The 21,375-nt window shown below is 34.3% G+C and overlaps 1 protein-coding gene across 2 annotated transcripts in view; it reads right to left on the reverse strand.

The window, feature by feature from the left end:
• LOC116339500 (probable Ras GTPase-activating protein) overlaps window positions 1-20,261 on the reverse strand; it is a 141,023-nt gene extending 120,762 nt beyond the window's left edge. For both annotated transcript variants that reach the window (XM_031765414.1, XM_031765413.1), the window contains exon 1: window positions 19,399-20,261. In XM_031765414.1, the coding sequence (XP_031621274.1) occupies window positions 19,399-19,474 (76 nt within the window). In that variant the 5' untranslated portion in view covers window positions 19,475-20,261. The remainder of the gene's footprint in view (window positions 1-19,398) is intronic.
• Between the last annotated feature and the right edge of the window lie 1,114 nt (window positions 20,262-21,375).

Here is a 21,375-nt window from a genome sequence, read left to right on the forward strand (position 1 = left end):
CAGTAAACAATTTCAAATTCCAAAAATAGTTTGCGTTCATTTTGTTCTTTTTTAATCTGGCATTCGTGTTGTAAAATGTTCTCTGATAAGGTGTGTAGCTTAGACAGATGTGATGACACACATGAATCGTTGTCATTACAACGCGATGTTATAGTAAACAGCAATTAAATACGAATACATATAGCTTGCTCCTATATTGCTCGGGCGATTATTGAATAGTTTTCAATGTAATTAATTCTATGAAACCGCAACTAGTAAAACCGAATCCAATCAAAGCCCGTTGAAGTCTTAGCTTACTTCGGATTTTGTTTCATATTGCCGCATTATGGTGAAAATTGATTATAGCGCTCAAAACATATAGCAAACTCTCACGACTATCACTTTACTTGAGCTGAAGGCACAAAATTAGTTAATTATATATGAATGGCCCTTTGAATATTCGCTAGACCGACTTTCTTTTAAAATGGAAATCAAATAATCCTAAGTGTTAATTAATAAATTTTTGATCGATAATAATTTTGACCACTTCATTTCCAATGAATAATTTATTTAAAAATATTTCTTTGCCATTATCAACATCAAGCTCAAACCCCCAGAATGCTTGGAATGAAATGGCATTGATTGAAATTGAATGGGCTGACCTTTTGACACCTGATAAAATAAAACATTCTTCATGTTTGACCTGCTATTCAATGTAATACACTCATTTATACGAAGTTATTGTGGTGACTGTGTGCCTGTGCATGCACATAAATGTGATGTGACGACCGAAATGGCAATGTCACATGCAATTCCGTGTGCCAACATGAAAGTTATGACGACGGGTGAACAAATGCCAATAATAATTCAATATTTATAATTTTGAATTTCAATCAAAAGTTCTGAAAGCTCTTTATAAAAGACCATCGTTGATGGGGTCGTCAATCAAACTGCAATTTATTTAACAAAGTGGTGCTGAAAGCAAAAATTCATTTCGCCTTTAAAGCGCTGTTCATTACCCACGCCCTCGCTGGCATTCACTGTCAAACAGAGAGAGAGAATGGAAAAGCGGTGAAGGCAGCGATGATTTCGCACAAAATGTGTGTATTGATATATATATATATGGAGCTGTGTATAAAGTAGGTCAATTCGACGAGCAAAGTTAGATTATATTCAAATAGAATGAAAATGGGAAAATGCATGTGGATACAGCGCGGCATCGGTCGAAAGTGGATAGAATGAATCTGGTCGTCAAGGCTTCATCAACAAAGTAATGTGTGTGTCTATGGCGTGTGTGCATTGTACATATCTCAGTTGAGTTTCATTTTGGTTTTAATATGCATATGCAACATTTGCAAATGGCTCATTTTGTATAAGCACGAATCATTAAAAAGAATTACTCACAGCCGATTATCGTTCATGCTTTTACGGACACCCCCAAGGTTATTGTCGACTTTGCGATTATCACTAGTGTGGCAAGAAAGAGAACACAAATACTTGAACTCATCAAAGCTTGAAATTTGCTTAAAATGCATCAAATTTGTTTGAAGAGAATTTCCATTTGTTGAAGAATCTTCCATAAATTGGATCATTTATGAAATGATCAATGAAAGATTATGCAAATGCACTGAAGTAATTCTATTCTTTGTTTTTGGGGAATTTTTTTCGAATTAAATGCATGTTAGACATTTGCAGAGTGTAGCAAAAGCTATACCAAGAGATAAACAGCAAAATGGAATGTACCTATTATGAAATCGAATTGTTTCTGTAATTGGATTTGGAAAATGTTCCGTTCGCATGGAAAATGGCAAATTGATGAGCTCAACGACTAGAATACAATAATCTTCGTTTCAAGAAACTTGATATACAGTTTAAATACCCGGCTGGCTGCCTGTGAACAAGGAAAAACTTTTACAAGAACAGCAATTTAAATTATCTCATAAAATGTGGGTCATGCGGCTATGCTTTTGATTGAAATAGCAATGCTTTTAGATGCGGGCGCATTCGCCTGAGTATGCTCCAGTAAACAAACATAAAGTAAAATGATGATGCTTGTGGATGCTATTCTAAACTTTGCGACAGATATAGCGACAGAGAGAGAGAGAGAGAGAAAGATTGAGAGATATTGGAAAAGAATTTATGCTTCTAAGGATTTTGGCATAGAACCAAAGCCAAGGTGTCTAAATTCCTTGAAAAAGTGCTATAAATTTGCATTTCCACAAAGCGATAACAACAAACATTTTCATACATCAAACAAATTTTTTAAATACACAATCAAGATTTCGCCATGAAAATTACACCAATTCAACCGAATACATTTCAGTACTTGCGCCTGAAGTATGTGCGCCCAAAGAATTTTCCACGATACAAAGCGCACATTTTCCAAGTATATAGACGAGAACTGCCATGTTATGCTACTTTCGGTTTGCACAAATCACAATGAGAAAAAAAAGTACACAGTGTGCGAAATTTATGAAAAGCTTTTATTACGTTTTACATTTTAATACCGAGTAATTTATGCAGCGCAATGAAAGCAAGAAGAAAAACCATATTTATTATTGTTGAGGCAATCGTATTCGGAATCCATCTGGTGAAGGTAGCACACGGCGGTGAACAAAGAAAATGGAAAATTTGCCGCAAAAAATATTTTTGAATAAACACACACACACACACAGAGAGAGAGAGAGAGAGAGAGAGAGAGACTCGAACTAACACATCTACACACCGATTTTTGTGGAATCAACTGCATTGCAATGCAATGTGTGTTTATCATAATTTTTCATGTTCAAAACTATAATGAAATTCGGTGGAAAAAAGCAATGTATCTTTTTATATTGTTTTTTTTTTTTGTTATAATTTTGGAATTTTTCCACGGCAAGACAAATGAAATTTAAGATCCCCGCGGTTGTATCTTTTATACTAAATACACCCCAAAGAAACAGAGCATATGATACAATACATAAAATTTAATTCAACCTACGGAAAATATGCATCCGTACATATTTTTCATGGAAAAATGGTACAGAATGTGTGTGACACATGGCTTATGCGAGAAAAATGAATGTGTGTGTGTATTTTACATGTCATATTAAATTCATCATTTCGAATGCTTTTTCATTTTTGTGTTCACAGTAACCGTAAAATTATGTGGAATTACTTTTCATTTGGGGGCTGAATTATTCAGTGTTCGAGGCTCGAGCTTTTTGCTACTGCCTTTTCATCAAAACTCATATAACGAACTTGTTAGACACTTTTTTTGTTTTATTTTAAGCATATACTGCTTAATAAATTCGGTTTAAGTAGAAGAGGGATTTGCAAATGTATGGATTCATTTTGGTTGGAAACGAATGAACGAAAGTGGAATTAAATTGACAATTTACACCAAATGACGCAAGTAAGTCGGTATTTTTTGGCAGAGCCACAACAATTTTCCGGAAGCATATTCCATCCCCTGAAAACGTTTTTTTTTTCGTTGTTGAATGAAAACTCGAAATATTTACATTGAAAATGTTTAGAATTATAATGGAAATCATATAACACGATTAGACACAGTCACAAATGGGACAACGATGGAAAACAAAACCAAAATGGTTTTACGATTATAATGGTAGATTTCAATTCAACTTTGCGGTCGTTCTTGGATATCACTTTTGCATTTTAATCATGCATATAATATGATTATGCATCTAAATTTTAAATTGAATGAATCTACCGGAACCGAAACGACGGCATTGAAAACAATTGTGGGCATCTGAATTAGAGAAATGTTAACAGTAATGGGGAAGATTGGATTTAATTAACCTAAAAAACAAGAGACAGCCGCCACTTCATTTTGGAAAGATGGTTTTTTAATTACGCTGAATTTATCGGATAATTTAATTGAGCTGAAATGTTGAAGCGACAAGGAAAAAAGAGTTTTCATTCTGATTGTGTAAGTTGAAGCATTCTGATGCGGGTGCGAGAAATGAAACTCACTGTGAAATGCAATTGAAACACATAAGTTGAAATAAGTTTGAATGTTGACCCGAGCAAAGAAAGTTCGAATTTAATTATCACTTTCTTTGAAAGTTTTATGTGTTTGCAGATCGCTTACAATTGTTGTGAAAAATGAACGCAAAGGTTATGCTCTGATGCACCATACAATTATACGGCGATAAGAACAAGATACTTGAGAACGTGGCATCTCTCGTCCCGACAAATTGTTATTTGATGGAAATGAACATAACTCACGCTTATAATTGAATACAGAATGTGGCAACTAGCGTGAATTCACCCGCTCTCGTTATGTGTAAATTGCTTTTTCTCACTCGCACTTTACTATCGTTTTGAAAAAGGTTTTGAGTAGTTGCTTTGCTTACATCATTTCACCAAGTTAACGTTCGAATGCGCTCACAAGTGTTTTGTATTGATAAGTGTCATTCGTTTTATTTTGATGCAATTCAACGTGAACGATTTTGAATCCGTTAACTTGGTACACCACCATTACCGACAACAATAAATGCAGATCAACTTCACAGTTGACTGCTGACCCAAGATACTCGTGTTGTTCAAAGCTACCAAGCAAAGAAGTCAAAGCAACCACAGTGATTTCATGTGGAAAATGCACAAAAGCAACCAAAGCCTCTGAGATGGAAGCTATTATTGATTCATGTTCCGTTTACATTTCCAGTGGTTTGAAATCAAATAATCGTTTGAAAGTCATAAATTTCACATGCCGCATTGAGTACGAAAATGCCGAATAACACCACCGAACCACCGGCATTAGATGCTTCGCACTACGAAAAAAAAATCGATTCAAAATTTTTAGTTGAAAATGTTATTTTGACTTCGGTGCCATTTGGAATCGGCTCAAAATGAGCCCAAAATTTATCACTTTTTGATTCTATAGAATGTAAGCCGATTAACAGATTTTACCTCGTTCGTTTGGTCATTAGACATTTTTGGAATGACCCTTTTCTCTCGTATTCTCTATCTCTTTCGGATTAGAGACCGCTTTGGGGCAACATATTAAGTACAGTAGCCACTTAGCCGTCAAAGATTATTTTTTGATACAGATTTATAATATTTCGGTGTCTTATCAATAGTAATGCACATCGTCCATTGTTTGGTTGGTTGCTTGCGGCGGCAATTCACTCGGGAATTTTACTTGGTACTGACAAACCAGGTGCATTTTTAAATTCTGAATTATATCATTTTAATTTGACAACGTCTCACCTTACCGTGCCGTTGAGTTTACGACTAGGATTTTGGCTCAGTTTGGTCGTTTCTCATTTTACATTTTTTTTTTCTAAACCTCAATCCAAGCAATTCCATTTTACGACGATGATTTAATCCACACCTCGGAGGTCGTCGGTACAAATCTCTATTTCTCTCTCTCTCTCTCTGTCTCTCTCTCTCTCTGATTCATGCTCAAACGAAAATGATTTTTTTTTCTTAAATCGAACATTTTATTCAAATTTCCGTAATCAAAAGATAAATTTTATTGCAAATAAATGCGTTGCTTTGATCTTTCTTGTAGAAAATAACGACGATGCGCATCGTTTTATTAATAAAATGCGTTCGTTAGTCGGCATAGGTATTTTCCTATCTCTCTCGTTCTCTACTTCTCTCTCTGTGTATCTCTCTGTCTCGATGATGCAAAGAATGTCCGTGCTTGGAAATGAAATGTTTAAAATAACCGTTTAATACCCGTAAGCAGTCTAAATCTGTGTGGATTTAACGCAATTGCTCGAAGCCCAATTCCGATGCGTGCAATACACTAGCACACACAAACACGCATACAGAAGCCCTATGACCGAACCAAATGTAAATCTTCTTCATTTTACTTCTCAAAGAAATGGGTCTCGCTTATCATAAAATTATTCTCTTTTGATTTTTTTCCCTTCCATTTTGTTGTTGGTCGCTTAATGTTCTTTGTTTAATTGCACGACCAAAAATAAATGCACGAAAGATAAAAACTTCAAAGGTTTTATACGCATTTTCATTTGCATACTGTATACATATACTCGATTGGTCTGAAAGACACGTACCAAATATACAACGTTTACTTACACATCAATCGCTATGTAAACATAGAATCTGATCACTTTTTTCCTATTTTCAACGCCGTAACACTATAGAATGTATTGTGTTAGTAGTGTTATAGTTGAAATGGTATTGTAGAGAGTGCGGTGAAAGTGCGTATATTGTCGAATGGAAAATTACCAGCCAATATAATAAGCGTTGACATTCAGAAAGTTTTATTTTGACCTTTGATGGTGATGTGTGTGTATAATAATTTTATTGAATATGAATAATAAACAAAGTAAAATCATCGCCAACTAATCAAATGCATTCGGGAGGTCTTTAATTACAACAAAACCGAACTGGAATTGATTGACACTGTCACAAAGCAATTTTCATCGTATTTCATCCTTTAACCTTTTGTGTTGTACGCCCGAACCCGATGTCGACACAATTCGATTAGTTACAAATATAAACATAGAATTTGTACCGATGACGATATAAATTTGATACAAACCACACACACGTATGTAAAATATTGAAAACCACATGCCAACACATTGTCGACAATTGCGTTCGCTTTGAAATGAACTAGATCATCATTACATTTTAAAATCATGGTGATTTTCACGATATTCGAGCGGCATAAAAAACACACAATCACGTAAAATTCATTCTCCACATTGTTCTCGCATAAAATAATTTAGGAACATGTGTACGTAAACTCGGAACATTTTTTTTTCTGATTGCTGCGCACGTTCCAATACTTTCTCATTTGCTTGATGAAGTTTTTTTCGTTCAGGTTTTATTTCGGCTTTATTTGATGCATAACATGATATATGAAACTGCGACGCAATTTCGTAATAGGCAATTTCAAAACATGAACAGAAGAGAACGAAAAAAAAAAACATGTAAAAGGCAAAAGGTAACAAATTCAAAGAACCACGATAGAACGAAAAAAACGACTAGAAGAAAAAAACGGATAGTATCTAGAGCAAAACTTTTTTTTTCATCACTTTGCACTTGATTCTATTTCTTCTCTCGGTAGATGATGTTTTTCGTAATCTTAAAGCATCTCAAAGTGCTTGTTGGTTGTATCTTTTGTAATTAGAATTTTGTGTTTAACAATACCGCCAAAAAAGCTATATAATCTCTAGGTTGATTACAAAGAAAGCCGAGAAAACATTTCGTACATATATACCATAGACACTTTGATTGTGTATGTGTAATGTGTATTCTAATTTGCACTCTAGCGTCCAACAAAATTGACATTACATTTTTTATTATAATAGTAGCATCGGCCCGTGTTTAATGCGTATAATGTTTTTGATGGAAATGATGGAAAGCAGTGTAGACTGCGTGTGAAACACGATTTACCAGATAAATAGATAAACAAGCAGATAATAATGATGACGAAGAAGAGGCGGGGAACGAGAGCTGTATGTGTGTGTGTCGGGGCACTTTTATTCTTGGAATTTCGCTTTATTTTGGATTTTAATTAGTTCAAACCCATAAAAGCAACCGTTCATACGACATTCATAGCATGCGCTCAAATAGCATTTAAAATATAACACCAAGCTATTTTTGTAACATGATGAAGTATAAAAGAACAAAAAAAAACACAGAAATATAGTGTGAAGACAATATGACCTGACCTTTAATTGAGAGCTCTTTCACCCTTGGAATAAGGTGTGTGTGTGTGTGTATCGCATGTGTGCTGATGGCAACGTGTCATTTATATGATATGACGTACACTTGATGCAGACGTTATATCCTGATTTTTTTAAGCGTGTGCTAGATAGTACATTTGTTATGCTTTCAACAATGATACAGTTACCGGTTACACAAACATTGCCGAAATGTACAATTTTTTTATGATTAAAATCTGTGAGAGACGACAATGTGTCACATAGAAAAACCTGTAAAAAATTGGATCAACTTGAGAAAAATCATCGTCGAACAATTCTCCATTAAGACCAACACTTAAATTTACTGTTGAACTAGATTCGCAACTGGCTTGATATGATTTTTGCAAAATCGTTGACAGACTCGTTGAACTTTATAAAAATTGACATGACTGATTTGTGACCAAAAATTCATCGGAAATGGAGAGAATAATTATTTTTAGGTGCTCTGGGAGCTCAACTGATATCAATTTAACGTTCGGAAATGTATGGATGTACCTGACCAGGGTATTGATTCTTTTTTTTGTCGGTTTGGTTTGAAGAGGTTTCGGAACAGTCGATGCCATACCATTTTTATGATTATGATATTTTTGTTGGGACTGGCGCAATGTTCATAAAATTTGTTCGTGTGGGATTGAATATATGTATTAAAAACAATACTTGACAACGATGGGCGTGAAGAGATTGAACGTATATGTGTGCGTTAGAGAGTGTGATGAAAATGCAACATTGTAATTCAAGTGATAGACAAAATGCGGTTTCATTTGCTTCAACTAAATGCAAATTGAAACATTATTTTCGTTGTGAAATAAATGGCTTGCGGTAACATAATTATACGTCTGTTACTATTAAATTCATGGTTACTCTCTCATCCCTCTTCTGTCTCTCTACACTCTTCAGATCGAAATCGGCAGTAACATTTAATAATGAATAGGTATTTTCCATTGGAAATGTCGGCTCAAAATTCTCCGAATAGCTGCAAACAAAATATGTGCATTTCAAATCTCCGGTTATGATGTGCGTCATGTGTTTGAAATTCGCCCACAATTTTGTTGCATACAATTGCGGCGAATATTTCATCAGAAAATCAATATCCTTAGTCCTTATCATGCGTTGATATTTTCTAATTTGTTGCCTGCAGGCCAAATAAAATTAAATGGAAATGTCATTCGAATCGTGTCCAGTAGTAATGTTATTTGAAGCAAATCAATATCAGTGGCTATTGTTCATCCAACAAAGACGAAATGCGGTCGTTTCAGTGTTCCAAGTGGGCAAATTAATGTCATGAGAAATATCGATTGGTTTCAAAAACGTTGAATAATTCTCGTCCTCACCTTACCGTCGAAAACACGAAAAATGGATTTTATCGAGAAAGTTCATTTGTACCAGTGAAATTACGCCGTTACCAAGATAAATTGTCACTAAATGACTACAGACATATGGAATATATTCGAACCATTCATTAGCCCAAAATCATGAATATTTAATTTAACAATTTCATTGTATTTTCATCATTTGCTGCCATTGACTTTTTGGGAAAGACTTTTTTTGTTCTGTTTTGCGCATATGCTCTACGAGTCTATATACTTTTTCTAGAGAACTTTTTTGATTGATTACTTTGATGTTTGGTTTTTTTGTTTGAAACTTTTTTTTCAGAATAAATTAAGCTCTTAATGTCACATAAGTAAGAGAAACAAGCAGAAAAAAACGAATTTTCTGATGAGTTTGATTAAATTTGACTTTGTTGCGATTCGACTTTGTTTTATCAAATCGAGCTTAACGTTTTTTTGTTCTTTCATTTTCTCTTCGTTCAAACGTATATTGGCGTTTCGCATGAAACTTTCTGATGACAAAAACAAAGAACAAAATGCTTTCACGAGCAAACTTCTCTTTTTTCTTTATTAAAAACAAAGAAATTTACTTTGAGTTTAATCACATTTCTGATCATTTCAGTCATATTCTATAAATATAAGGAAATTAATGTGACACATCAAATACGCCTCAAAGTTTATTGAACCATTATCATCATGCTTAAATCAGAAGAATAACCAGAATAAATGTGATAGAAATGACGGATAAAACCCAATAATTTGTCTTTTTTATTAATTGTTTTATTGAGTAAAATAGCCACCGGCTTGCACGCATATCTACTTTGATAAAAAAAGAAGAAACGCAAACGGCAACCATACATTTCGAGAACATATATTTACTTTTTATCGTGATATCAACATTTTAATTAACACAAATACGAATGAAACAGACGAGAAATGGAGATAAAACAAAAAAAAAATAACTATCAAAATAATCATCCGCATGGTTTGAAGTTGGTGAGTGTGTGCACAAACACAGCCATTTTAGAAGATCGGCGAGTGTTCAAGCATATCTTTCGACAGGCATTGCGTGTGTCACTCATTGAGTTGTGCGTCTGTAAAAAAAACTGTGATGGTGTATGCAAAGTCGTTGATTGTGGTTTCAAATGGTAAGGTCATCAAACGCATCACTCATTGTTTAAATGCGCAATTAATAACAGACCATCAGTGAGAAAATAGTGTAGCGGTTTTTTGTTGCATTTTCCGACCGCCTCATTTCTCGTTTGAATTGCATCCTATACAATTAAATATGAGTGCGCGTGCATAACGCTTCTTTTTTTTGCTTCCTGTCAACAGCCACATTCCACTTTATGATGCAAAATGTTGACGAAAGAAGAAAGAGAAAACAACGACCAGCATGTTCAGAATCCGGGGCACAAGAGAAAGAAAGCCAAGACCAAAGGAAATCGATTTATTAATCACTTGATCACAGTTGAGGTCAATTGCAAGTTGTTTGTTTTTTATTTTATTTTTTTTTTTGCTTTGCAATTTTTAAACTTTGTGCAGCAAAACGATTTGTCGACGGCAGGCAACGGCGCAAGCGTTGAAACAATTAGAAAGTCTAATCGACATTGAATGATCGCTAATTTAATTGTAAACGTAGAAATAGCGATGGGTCTTTGCTGTTTTGTTCTAGTCGAAACACGAGAGACGGCCGTTACAAGATATCATTGATTGTGTGTTTGTTTGAAGAAAAAGAAAAAAAACTATACATATATACTTGACACAATTACATGCCGTCGCGTCGGTACTGATTTCTAATTTTTGATTCTTTGTTATTGCGGTACATTGTTTGTCTTTCCGGTGGACGTGCTTCAAATATACTCGAGTCAAATAACATTTGCCATGGCCTTTGAATGCATTAACGTTTTACCATTTTTAAGCACTTGGCATAAGAAACATTTTGAATATTAACATAAGAAATAATCACATATACACAGAAAGACAGAGGTGGTGAGGAGAGGGATAAAGAGATACATACAGTAAATGGTTTAACACGTAATGGGAATTCTCGTGTATCGTACGTATCGTATATGAATTCAAAACGACTTGATGGCACGACAAGTCAAGTGTCGAAAATGTTTGTTTATTTTCGAACAAAATCGACATAATTTTTCATTCTGTGAATCAAAACGAATTATGTGTTAAATACACGGAAACAATTTGCATAAGCGTTCACAAATCTTTAAATCCACACGATTGAGAGCGAAAGAGAATAGTGGGCTCATCTGATAGCTGAATGTTTTTGTTGGTGTTGCTGCTTGTTATTTAAATTGACTGAATTTTGACGGTGTAATCAGATACGAAAATCAATTCTCTCGTAAGCATTCTTCTTACATGTGGTAATGATTCGTCTGTTTTGTTCGTTTCACGAGAAAAGGGTTTTAGACACAGACCGGCAACCGTTCGAGAAACGAGATAATGATCAGTTTTTGCAGGAGCTAAATTTCAAGACCGAAATAAAGTTTTCTTTTATTACTGCTCCCTCTCATCGCTCTCGGTCGTTTACGGTCGTGTTGAATACAGCGATCATTTTTATTTTCTTTTATTTATTAATTTTTCAAACGAAACATTTGTATTGAAATAACAAGCGGGCGCATCGTATCAAGCAAAGCGGCGGCGGCGGCCGTTTTTCTTATGCTTGTTTTCAGTTTTTAGTCATAAAAATAAATATTGTTTAAAAGAAACAGTACTATACATGAGCACCGAGCTCAACGCATTTCGCTCTCGAACCACAACGGAATATTAACACAAAAAACAGCTTGGTTTCACTGTTTATATTGTCGTTATATTCGTTTCTAAAGAAAACGAACGAAAAGGCCAGCAAACACGGACCCAGTAAATATAATCATGATCATGATGTCATCCCATTGTTCAACCGAATTACTTTGTGTGCGCATACGTTCACGTGATAGATAGATACAAAGCGAATAAATAACGAAGGAGTGCACATGCTAGCGCGAATTTTTGCACAATAAAACAAAAAAGCAATGTAATAGTTTCAAACGACAAAATGGCATTCGTACATATCCTCACTCAACAGCTTTGACTTCGTTCATTGTATTACATTCACTTAAGAGCAACACAGGCACACACATACAAAAACATGATATTTTCAGCAACAATAATACCCTTTTGAAATCGATTTTTCACATGTTATATAATGTCCTCATACATGCTTCTTTCGTCGAATAAAGTCAAGAAATCTTTCGCGCAGAAAAAAAATTGAAGATGTTTCCAGTGCAAGATTTACATTTCAACGCCATTCTTACGCACATAAAACCGAATGTCGACAATTGCACCTTCCTTTCCAAAAAAAACCATTCTTTTGTAAATTTGAATAAATCGAAACAAGTTTATTGCGCTTTCCTTTCCATCTAAATTGTTTCTTCTTTGTCATAACATTGAAGAATGGAATTTCCTGAATATTGTTTTTTTTTTTTTTGCACAATTTTAATAAGAGCAGTGCACATTCTCACTTTCTTTCGGGGTATCTCTTTGCACAATGGTTTTTGCACACAGGTTTTTATATGAGCAACGATAAAATTCGAGCATGAACATTTGATTTGCACACATACAATGGCCCAACACACACATTTTGTTCGTGAAAATAATAATTTACACACAGCACGCAAACCAATTTAGCATTCTGTCTGACGTTATCAAGCACGAACAAGACGAGAAAAATAATCGAGTCGCTATTTGTGCATAAATTATCAAAGCTGTAATAAATGCTTTCGGTAGCATGCTTGCGAAAATGAAGGAAGCGTCGTTGCCATATTCCTAAATATGAGCATAAATTACATTCTCAAACTCACTGTATTCACATTCAATATGAAATAATAGTCACGGCCATGGCTTTAATTTTTGCAGCTGATAATTTAATAAAAATAGGAATCCATTCACCATTCAACAGCCGCACAATGTAAAAAATTGGGTTGCGTTTGAATAACCCACAAATTCCTCCGGTTATAAATTTATTTCCAGAATTTTGCTTCGCTCAAACACGCACATTTCTATTTTGGCATTTAAATGTGTCAATATTGACATAATTTTGGAAACGCTCTTTTTTCATCATGTTCGTGGTTTCTTGCTTTTATCGTGTCACAGGATTATCGATCGTATTGAAATTTATAAATAGAAATTCCTTTCAGTTAGCTATTGATTTTCAAGTATTCAAAGGAATGACGAAAGAACTATTTTGAAACGAAGAAAAAAACCTCCTATAAAAATCGATAAAATATAAACATAACGACCAGAGGTTTCACTTGTCTGTATGTTTCACAAAACCTTCCGAAAATACAAAAATTTGATTCAAATGTAGACGTTTAGACTCTATACTGCTAGAAACGTGTTTGCTTGACTGAGAAAAAAAACGGCTGGGAAGAACAGACGAACAAAAAATGATGTGTTATTGGTGCGTGGAGAATTTTTTTACGCTAAGTTTCTACTCACAATAAATACAACAGTGATGTTGTTTACTGAATATTTCTGTACATGATATGAATGTAGAGGAAAAAAACAGAAATCGAACGATAAAAAAATGTACGAAAATGATGAAAGTATGAATATCCATTCGATTCGCATGGCACACATACAGAGAAAACAACAACGACGTGTAAATACAACTCACACCAACATTAATAAATGCACTCACACACTGAAGCACAACAGAAATATTCTTTTCAGTTTTTTTTTTGAGTTTTTAAAGACTCAAGACAAAAATCACAGCCAGAATACTAAAAAGTCGATCAAAAAAGAAAGGAAAGGTATTTGTTGAGAATAAAAAAAGAAACTCTATTGGCATGTATAGTAAAAAATATATATTTTCATTTTACCTGCACAAGTGAGAGTTGATGTGTGTTTGGGCCGGTGCAAAAAGGGCAGCAAATCTTTATCGGTATTTTTTTTTGTTCAGTGTTTGTTGCGAAAACAATGGAGATAAGCATAAGAGCAAACCTTTCAGGCTCTATACCTGCGCGCTCAAGAAATTACCTGCCTTGAGTCTCTTTTTCTTCACTCTCTCTCTCTCTCTCTCTCTCTCTCTCTCTCTCTCTCTCTCTCTCTCCGTCCTCTCAACGCTTCTATTGCACAAAGACGAAAAACTAACACATTCATAAAACCGTCTTATATTTTGTTTTGTATTATTATGCTATTTTTCCTCTTCTCGTTCTGTGCAAGTGTCTGCAGAACGTTGTTTCATTATTCAAATGCAAGCCATTTCATTTTGATTGTGTTTTTTTTTGTGCAGTGCTATCGCATCTTTTACGATGTTTCAAATTACACGAAAATTTTTGTTCGTAAAACGTCAAGACGACGAAAAACAACGGGACAAAAAACAATATTCATTGGCCATTGTTCAGTTCCAGCAAGAGAAGTGTATGGTTGCCAGGGAAAAATGAGATGCTTTGTTGAAGAGTCAGGTGAATGAGATAAGCAAAGAAGTAAATATCTGTTTTGTGGCTTCAAACAATACAGTTAATTCATGGTGTTTTCACTTCAAACTCGGAAATTTGAGCCAATTGCAATACTCCCTCAGTGCAATGTCATTAGTCAAACAACATGGATATTTTCACACACACAAAAAAAAGTAAAACAAAAATTCCAACAAAATACCAGTGGAAGCATTTTATTGTGAAATTTAATGGCATCCGTACATAGTTTCATTTTTATAGAATCAGTTCCACGATTGCTCAATTCATTTGAATTCGGAAACATGACAAATCGATTCATTTTCGTTTAACATACAAATGGACAAAAGCCATTAGAGCAACAACAACAACATATTCGACATGTTTTCACGTACATTATTATTTGAATTTGCATTCGTGCGCATGATGCTATTAGAGATAGGCTTAAAAAAGCCATCATCAATAATTTTGTGTATACAGTTTCACCTCATGGCATAACAATAATGTTGATCGTCCCACGGATGAGCATATAAAACGATGTGATGACAAGCGAGCATTGTTCAGATTCAAAAATGTGATATATTCATTGGCAAAACAAACGAAAATGAATCTAGCCAATAACGCATTAAAAGCTAAAAAAAGAAGAAGAAGAAGAAGAAACAAAAATCTGCGCTCACGCGTAATACCCACAAGACCTCCCGTTCATTTCACAAGCACACGCGCATACACAAAATGCGATCGGATGTGTAATTTATTTTGTAAGATAATATGCTAAGTTTTATGCGTGGCAACGGTTCAAACGCACAGCCATTAAAATCATTCATCAGTCAAAAGAGTCATCTCATTCACATTTCTATATTGTTTGTTTTTATGATATGTCATCGCATTCACAAGACAATTTTTTGTTATTGTTAAGTAAGAAACGGTCGGAAATCACTTTTTTTCTATATAGAAAACGAAATTAAGGTGGGAATTGATGCGGTGCATTTTGTCGTGTGTGTGGTCATTGAACCGTATATCAGCCACAGCATCAATAATTCATAATAATATGCGAATCGAAGAAAAAGCAACACTGTATCATACGAAACGGGGTGTAACGCAATATTGCTGAGATTGTGCCACGGAAACTGTGCCGAAAATAGAATTTGACACAGAAATTTTAGCTCACGCCGTCATCGGAGTAGGTAGTGGCAATTACTGATGCAACCAAATCTTCACTTTTTCACATAAGTAGAGCAAACGCTCTAAGCTTATTATTATTTATTGGGCGCATAGATTTCATCATTTTGCTGTCGATATTATTTTTAGAAAAACGTTGCAATATGCTTCTCGCTAGGGTTCTCGTATGAGATCAATCAAACATTGCTCGAAAGCGTATCATCCATTTTCTTCGCTTTTGACACCACCTCATCATCGACTTCATCGAAATAATTTCGCAAACAGATATCGTCATGGGTACATATTACATATGGTTTGGCTGAACAAACATTGCTCATTCAGTTTTGTGCAAGTCTTCTTTTCGTTATTTGGATTAAATACCCAATCGATTAACGTCAACTCTGGAATGGATGCCATAAAAATCAGTAAATATTTGCGTTTTAATAAATGGAATAGCCCAAATTTGTGGCAAACAATTGATGGGATTTTCATCGCCGGCTTGTGACAAGCACTTTAATCGATTTTAATTGAATGTTGTAAACTATTCAATGCAAAATTGATCTTAACTGTATTGATGTAGTCTGAGCAATGGCATTGCATGACATGTTTCTTCTTTATTTGGAGTAAGCAATTTATTTCCATTTATTTACCAATAAATTCATCGCTGCTTTTTGAGCCGAGTTCGGCATCAATGCACTAAATCAATACTAAATTTAACTTGTTGTGGGTTAATTGAACATAAATTTTCAAATTTTAGATTTCAACGATGCGGGCACCAAAAAAATCCGTCTAATGCTAATTCTGTCTGTCTTTTTTTTTTCAACTCGTATCCGAAACAAATGTTTTTCTCTTGTGTTACAAGAATTATTCTTGTCGAATTCTTTTTGCCCATTTTAAGCGTTTTGTCAAACAGCTTTGCTATTTAAGTAAATATAAATTTACACAAACACTATAAACAAGTATATTAATTTATTAATGCACAATATAATAAATTACGTAATCAACTGATTTGTAGTTGGAATTAAATTGCAAAGCAATTTTGGATTGAGCGTATATGATTCATGAGCAATAGAAATGCACATGACTCACATTCATTTGATGCCCATAAACTATTGCAAAATGTCTCGCTCAATGACCCGTGGCAAGCAAAATCGAACTTGTTGAATATTTTATTCAGAATATATCATGAATTTTAAAATGACGTTTATAACTCTAGACAGATTTATACAAAGGTTTGACAGAATACTTAACGTACGAAAAGCATCGATGCGAAACAGAATTTAAAGAGATGAGACGGTCGTTTAATTCATGAAAGTTTCATTATGATGCGGTAGACTCATTAATTTTGCGGAATTATTATATTAGATATTTTGCAGCTGCTAACGACAACAAAATTAAGCCATTGAAGTGATTAAATGATGGCAAAAGTTCGGAGAAGCAAGTCTAGCGAGACCACCATATCTATCGACCGATGAAATTGATCAAGAAAAGTGTTGCAGTTTGTATACCATACTCATGTGTGCAACGGTCAATGTACAATGCCAATTGAGTAATTGACGCAACTTGAACAGTATCATTAAAAAATTGCGTTTGCAAAGTGCCGACCCAATGTGTACGGTAAATGTGTGCGAGAGAAAATTGTTTCGATAAAATGGCACAAACGACAAACAAGACCCGTTGTCTGGGTGGAAGAAGGTGAAAATGCGACAGATAAGAGTCAAACCATATAATCGCATGCGATGTACGGTGGTAATCTTATCACTATTTTCATTATTACTCTTCTTCTTTCTCGTTGTATTTTGCGGCAGTGGCGGTACCGCTCTTCTCACAAAAACCATTTTGCATCGATATTTTCATGTTTGTTGTTCGCTTCCATCTCATCTTCTGTCTCGTTTCTTTCTCTGTTTGTCAATGTAAATACGTTACTTGTCGATGAAATTATCTAATACAAACACTTGTGCGCTTACATTTACTTAAATTTCAATTAGGTATTCAATGTAATCAGATGGTTGTTATTATAGTTAATTGTACGAAGTTCACACGTTCGCACTACTTAATTAATCCAAACGAAGTGTCGGTAGCAAAGCTAGAACTTGTCGTTCGTCTTTCATTGGGTATTTGCAGCATTGTGAAATGTGGATTATGGGATGAAATTTCAAACTAGTTGATTGACGAAGATAAAAGCAATACAATATTCATATAGACATTAATTAACAGAGAACTTGTAATCCTTTCGAAGATAGTATCATATGGTTTTGTTATCAAAATGCGAGGATTTTATATTCACTGAAGCAGAAATACTTCAGGCTGGTTCAATGAATACAATTAACTCTCCCAACGTTAAATAAACACATCGGTTTCTTGGATACATGTTCGCCATAAAGTATATTTGCTCGTGTAATCAATCGCATTACGTTGGCCTGGAATTGCGACAAAAAAAAACATACACAAACAAATAAACAAAAAAAGTAAATAAACGAGTGCATGAACGCTTTTCATTGAAACATTTTATCCAGCCGTATTTCATTTTCCATTTTTATTTCCAATCGCATCGACAAAATATTTTGGTTCTAACTAGCTGAACAAAAAAGGCGGATTTCTATGAAATGGATGAAAATCATCGGATCTCAAATAGGTTTCGAATAAAAATCCAGCTCACGTATTTCAGTTTTTGTAACACATACCATTGTCATCGATCATTTTTTTCCGAACTCTTTTTTTTACACTATCTCGCACAGCAAGTATCAAAAATGAACATGAACCGAAGTGAACGATGAGGGGAAAAAAGACAAATTCAATTTGTTTGTGCTTACAACATTATCTCATGCCAAAGAATCATCTATTCTTTTTTGTGTGTTTTTTTTCGAGGCGAAGTATTTCGTGATTTATCTAACTCGAGTGAATTAATACACATCATTTGAATGAAACGGGTGTGTTTGAAGGCATATTTTTTCTTGAAATATTCGAATATTTTCTTGCGTTTTCAAGTATTTGTCATTGAGATGTTCCATCAAAATGTCTGGTACAAAGTGGATTCGCGACGCTCATGAATTAATCGGATTTTATCTCGCTTTCTCGAAATCATATATTTTCATCACATCATGGATTACTTGATTGCCCTTTTCGGCTACCCCAACTATTTTCATTCAAACTTCTCAACTTCTAATTTCAAGTGGCTATCAAATTTCACAGAATGTGCTCACAACTTTGAATTTCGGTGTTTTAACACAGAAACGAAAACCTTGTGCATTCACAGCAGACAAAATTTCTACCATTCTCTTCACAACTGACCAATCTGCTTTCTATGTGGCTTCTATCGCGTGCAATTTGATATCGAATAAACCTGCAAACATGACAACAACGAAGATAGCATTCAGACCATGAACGTCTTGCGAAATGTACGGTTCTTATTTCTCATCTGGCGTTTAGTGCACTTTAGCGACATACACAAAATGTCGAACATTGTATGTTGGCTGTCGGATATCTTCAATTTGGTCCCAAATGACCACATCGAATTCGAATGATATCGAAATCGATATTCAATCTTTGTCAACTATTACGACGTTTTTAAAAGTTGCAGAAGGTCAGCTTTTCGATTTGCTTTTTTCATTCTCTTTTCAGTTTTTATTGACTTTTAAACCCAAATAAAAAAACTTATTTGAAAGAACAAATTAAAAAAACGTTGGATATTTTCGGGGAAACAAAAACGACTTGGATATGGATATAGTCGATGCATATAAGCGCAACCCATTGGATAAATTTAATATATCGAAATCCGTTTGAAAAACTTACCACAAACATCGAGCCATCCTTCCACACGACTGGGATATTTAATTTCGCAGATACGATTTACACGACGACCCATCATTTATGACCGAACTAACTTTGTTTAAAATCTTTTCCAAATAAAGTTGGAAATTCCGGTGAATTCCTTTGGTGAGCTTGAATAATTTTGCAATTTGAATGTTGCGATCGAGATTTTTCTTTTTCGCTCGGTTTTTATTCACTTTTAAATTATACAAGTTTTGCCATTATACAAATTTTGTGTCGAAAAAAAAGATTTCTTGAAAATATTTTGGTTCACAATTTCTTTTTTAGAGCAATCTCGATGAACTTCACGGCACACAGAACAATTTCGATGAATGTTTGAATCACTTCAGTCCCAAATCAAGACTGCAACCGTCGAAATAATCGGACAAGTGGATAGACAAATATTTGAAAATTGTGTCGGTTTTTGTCGTTATACAATCAATGGTACACAACACCATCCACCGTTTCGAAATGAAACAGCTGTAGATCTTCCGGAAAAATGCCAATGTAGCACCAATACTGTGTTAAATATGGAAACGCGCGCGCATATCCAACTTCGATGCAAATTGTCAAATGGAAAACAAATGCTACCTGCTTCAACACTTGCACATTTCAATCATCTCATGTGGCGCAACCAAAATCAAATATGAATCTTGGTTTATCTCAAATATTTATTTTTCATCATTTAATTTTTCCCTTGTTTAGTTTTGCGATAAAAAATCTCTGTTTTTTTCTATTATTTGCACCGGAAAAACTAAATCCAAAATAAAACACAAAACCTTTTACATGTTTAAATTGAGTGTTAACACTATATTCATTCAGTTTTTACTTATTCACACTTAAAATTCATGTTCGATACAAAATTTTATGCTTAAATAATCAAAACGATAATTTTGATCTGATATAAAAGCCTATAATCAGATGAATGAACGTTTTTTTTCTCTCGTTTAAGCACTCAAACAAGATTTAATCAATTATTGAATTAAGAGACGAATAAAATGCACTCACATTGCATATTGGCAAGTGAATTATAACATTTTTTTTTATTAAAATGCAATTAAACGAAAAATTCTTTACAGTTCACAGAATCCACTTGAGTATGAACAAAAAAAAATACACAATGGAATTCGATAAAAAAAGATCTGTCCGCAGAAGTACATACGCATCGACGGTACATGTACAACTGATTTGATATCCATGCTTTTGCTTGTTTTGCTCTCTGTCTCTGTCCGTACAGAGTGAATGTGTGCACACGCTACGTCGATGCGGTAACAATCGAAGCGTCGAAACGACGCAAGCAAGTGTTTCATTGTATAAGGGCCACGCTGAAAGCCGCTTTCTCAGTGCAAAACATCGAGACAGGTTTTTAAATTGGAATATTGTCAAGAAAAGTATAAAATATTAGATGAATATGATTAATTATGAATAAAACTATTGATTAAAAGTGATCAACGCATAAAATCTGAAGATAGTTCTACATTTTTTAATGAAAATCGCTTGGGATCCTTGAGTATGGCATCATTTCAAGATGATATTTTGTTAGATGTAGTTTCCAACAATTTTGAACAGATGGAGCTGCTGTGGCGATTTTTGAATGGTTCCCCGCACAAAAGAACGAACAAAAACGTTGAACAATGAGAATAGCGATTTCCCGTGTGTTTGACGGGAAAACGTTTTTTGCCTAGATACTTACACTTTTGCACTATACTTACCTTCTTGGCTTCCTCTTACTGTTCGTTTGCTCCTTCTGCCTACTTACTGTTTCAAAGCTAAAACCGAGCAATGCTAAAAGAAAAACAGCAAAAAATTCTTGCGGGAAATAGACTCGATGGATTTTTGAGTGTGTGTGTGTGTTTTTTTTTCTTGAAATTTTTATTTAATATAAATTTTTGTAATCATATTTTTGTATATATTTCATTTTATAATTCGGTAGAATTGTTTCATGTATTCTTTTGTTGT

This window comes from Contarinia nasturtii, unplaced genomic scaffold (assembly GCF_009176525.2).
Source record: "Contarinia nasturtii isolate CC-2019 unplaced genomic scaffold, AAFC_CNas_1.1 Cnas_scaffold_533, whole genome shotgun sequence".
In the NCBI taxonomy this organism is placed as follows: Eukaryota; Metazoa; Arthropoda; class Insecta; order Diptera; family Cecidomyiidae; genus Contarinia; species Contarinia nasturtii.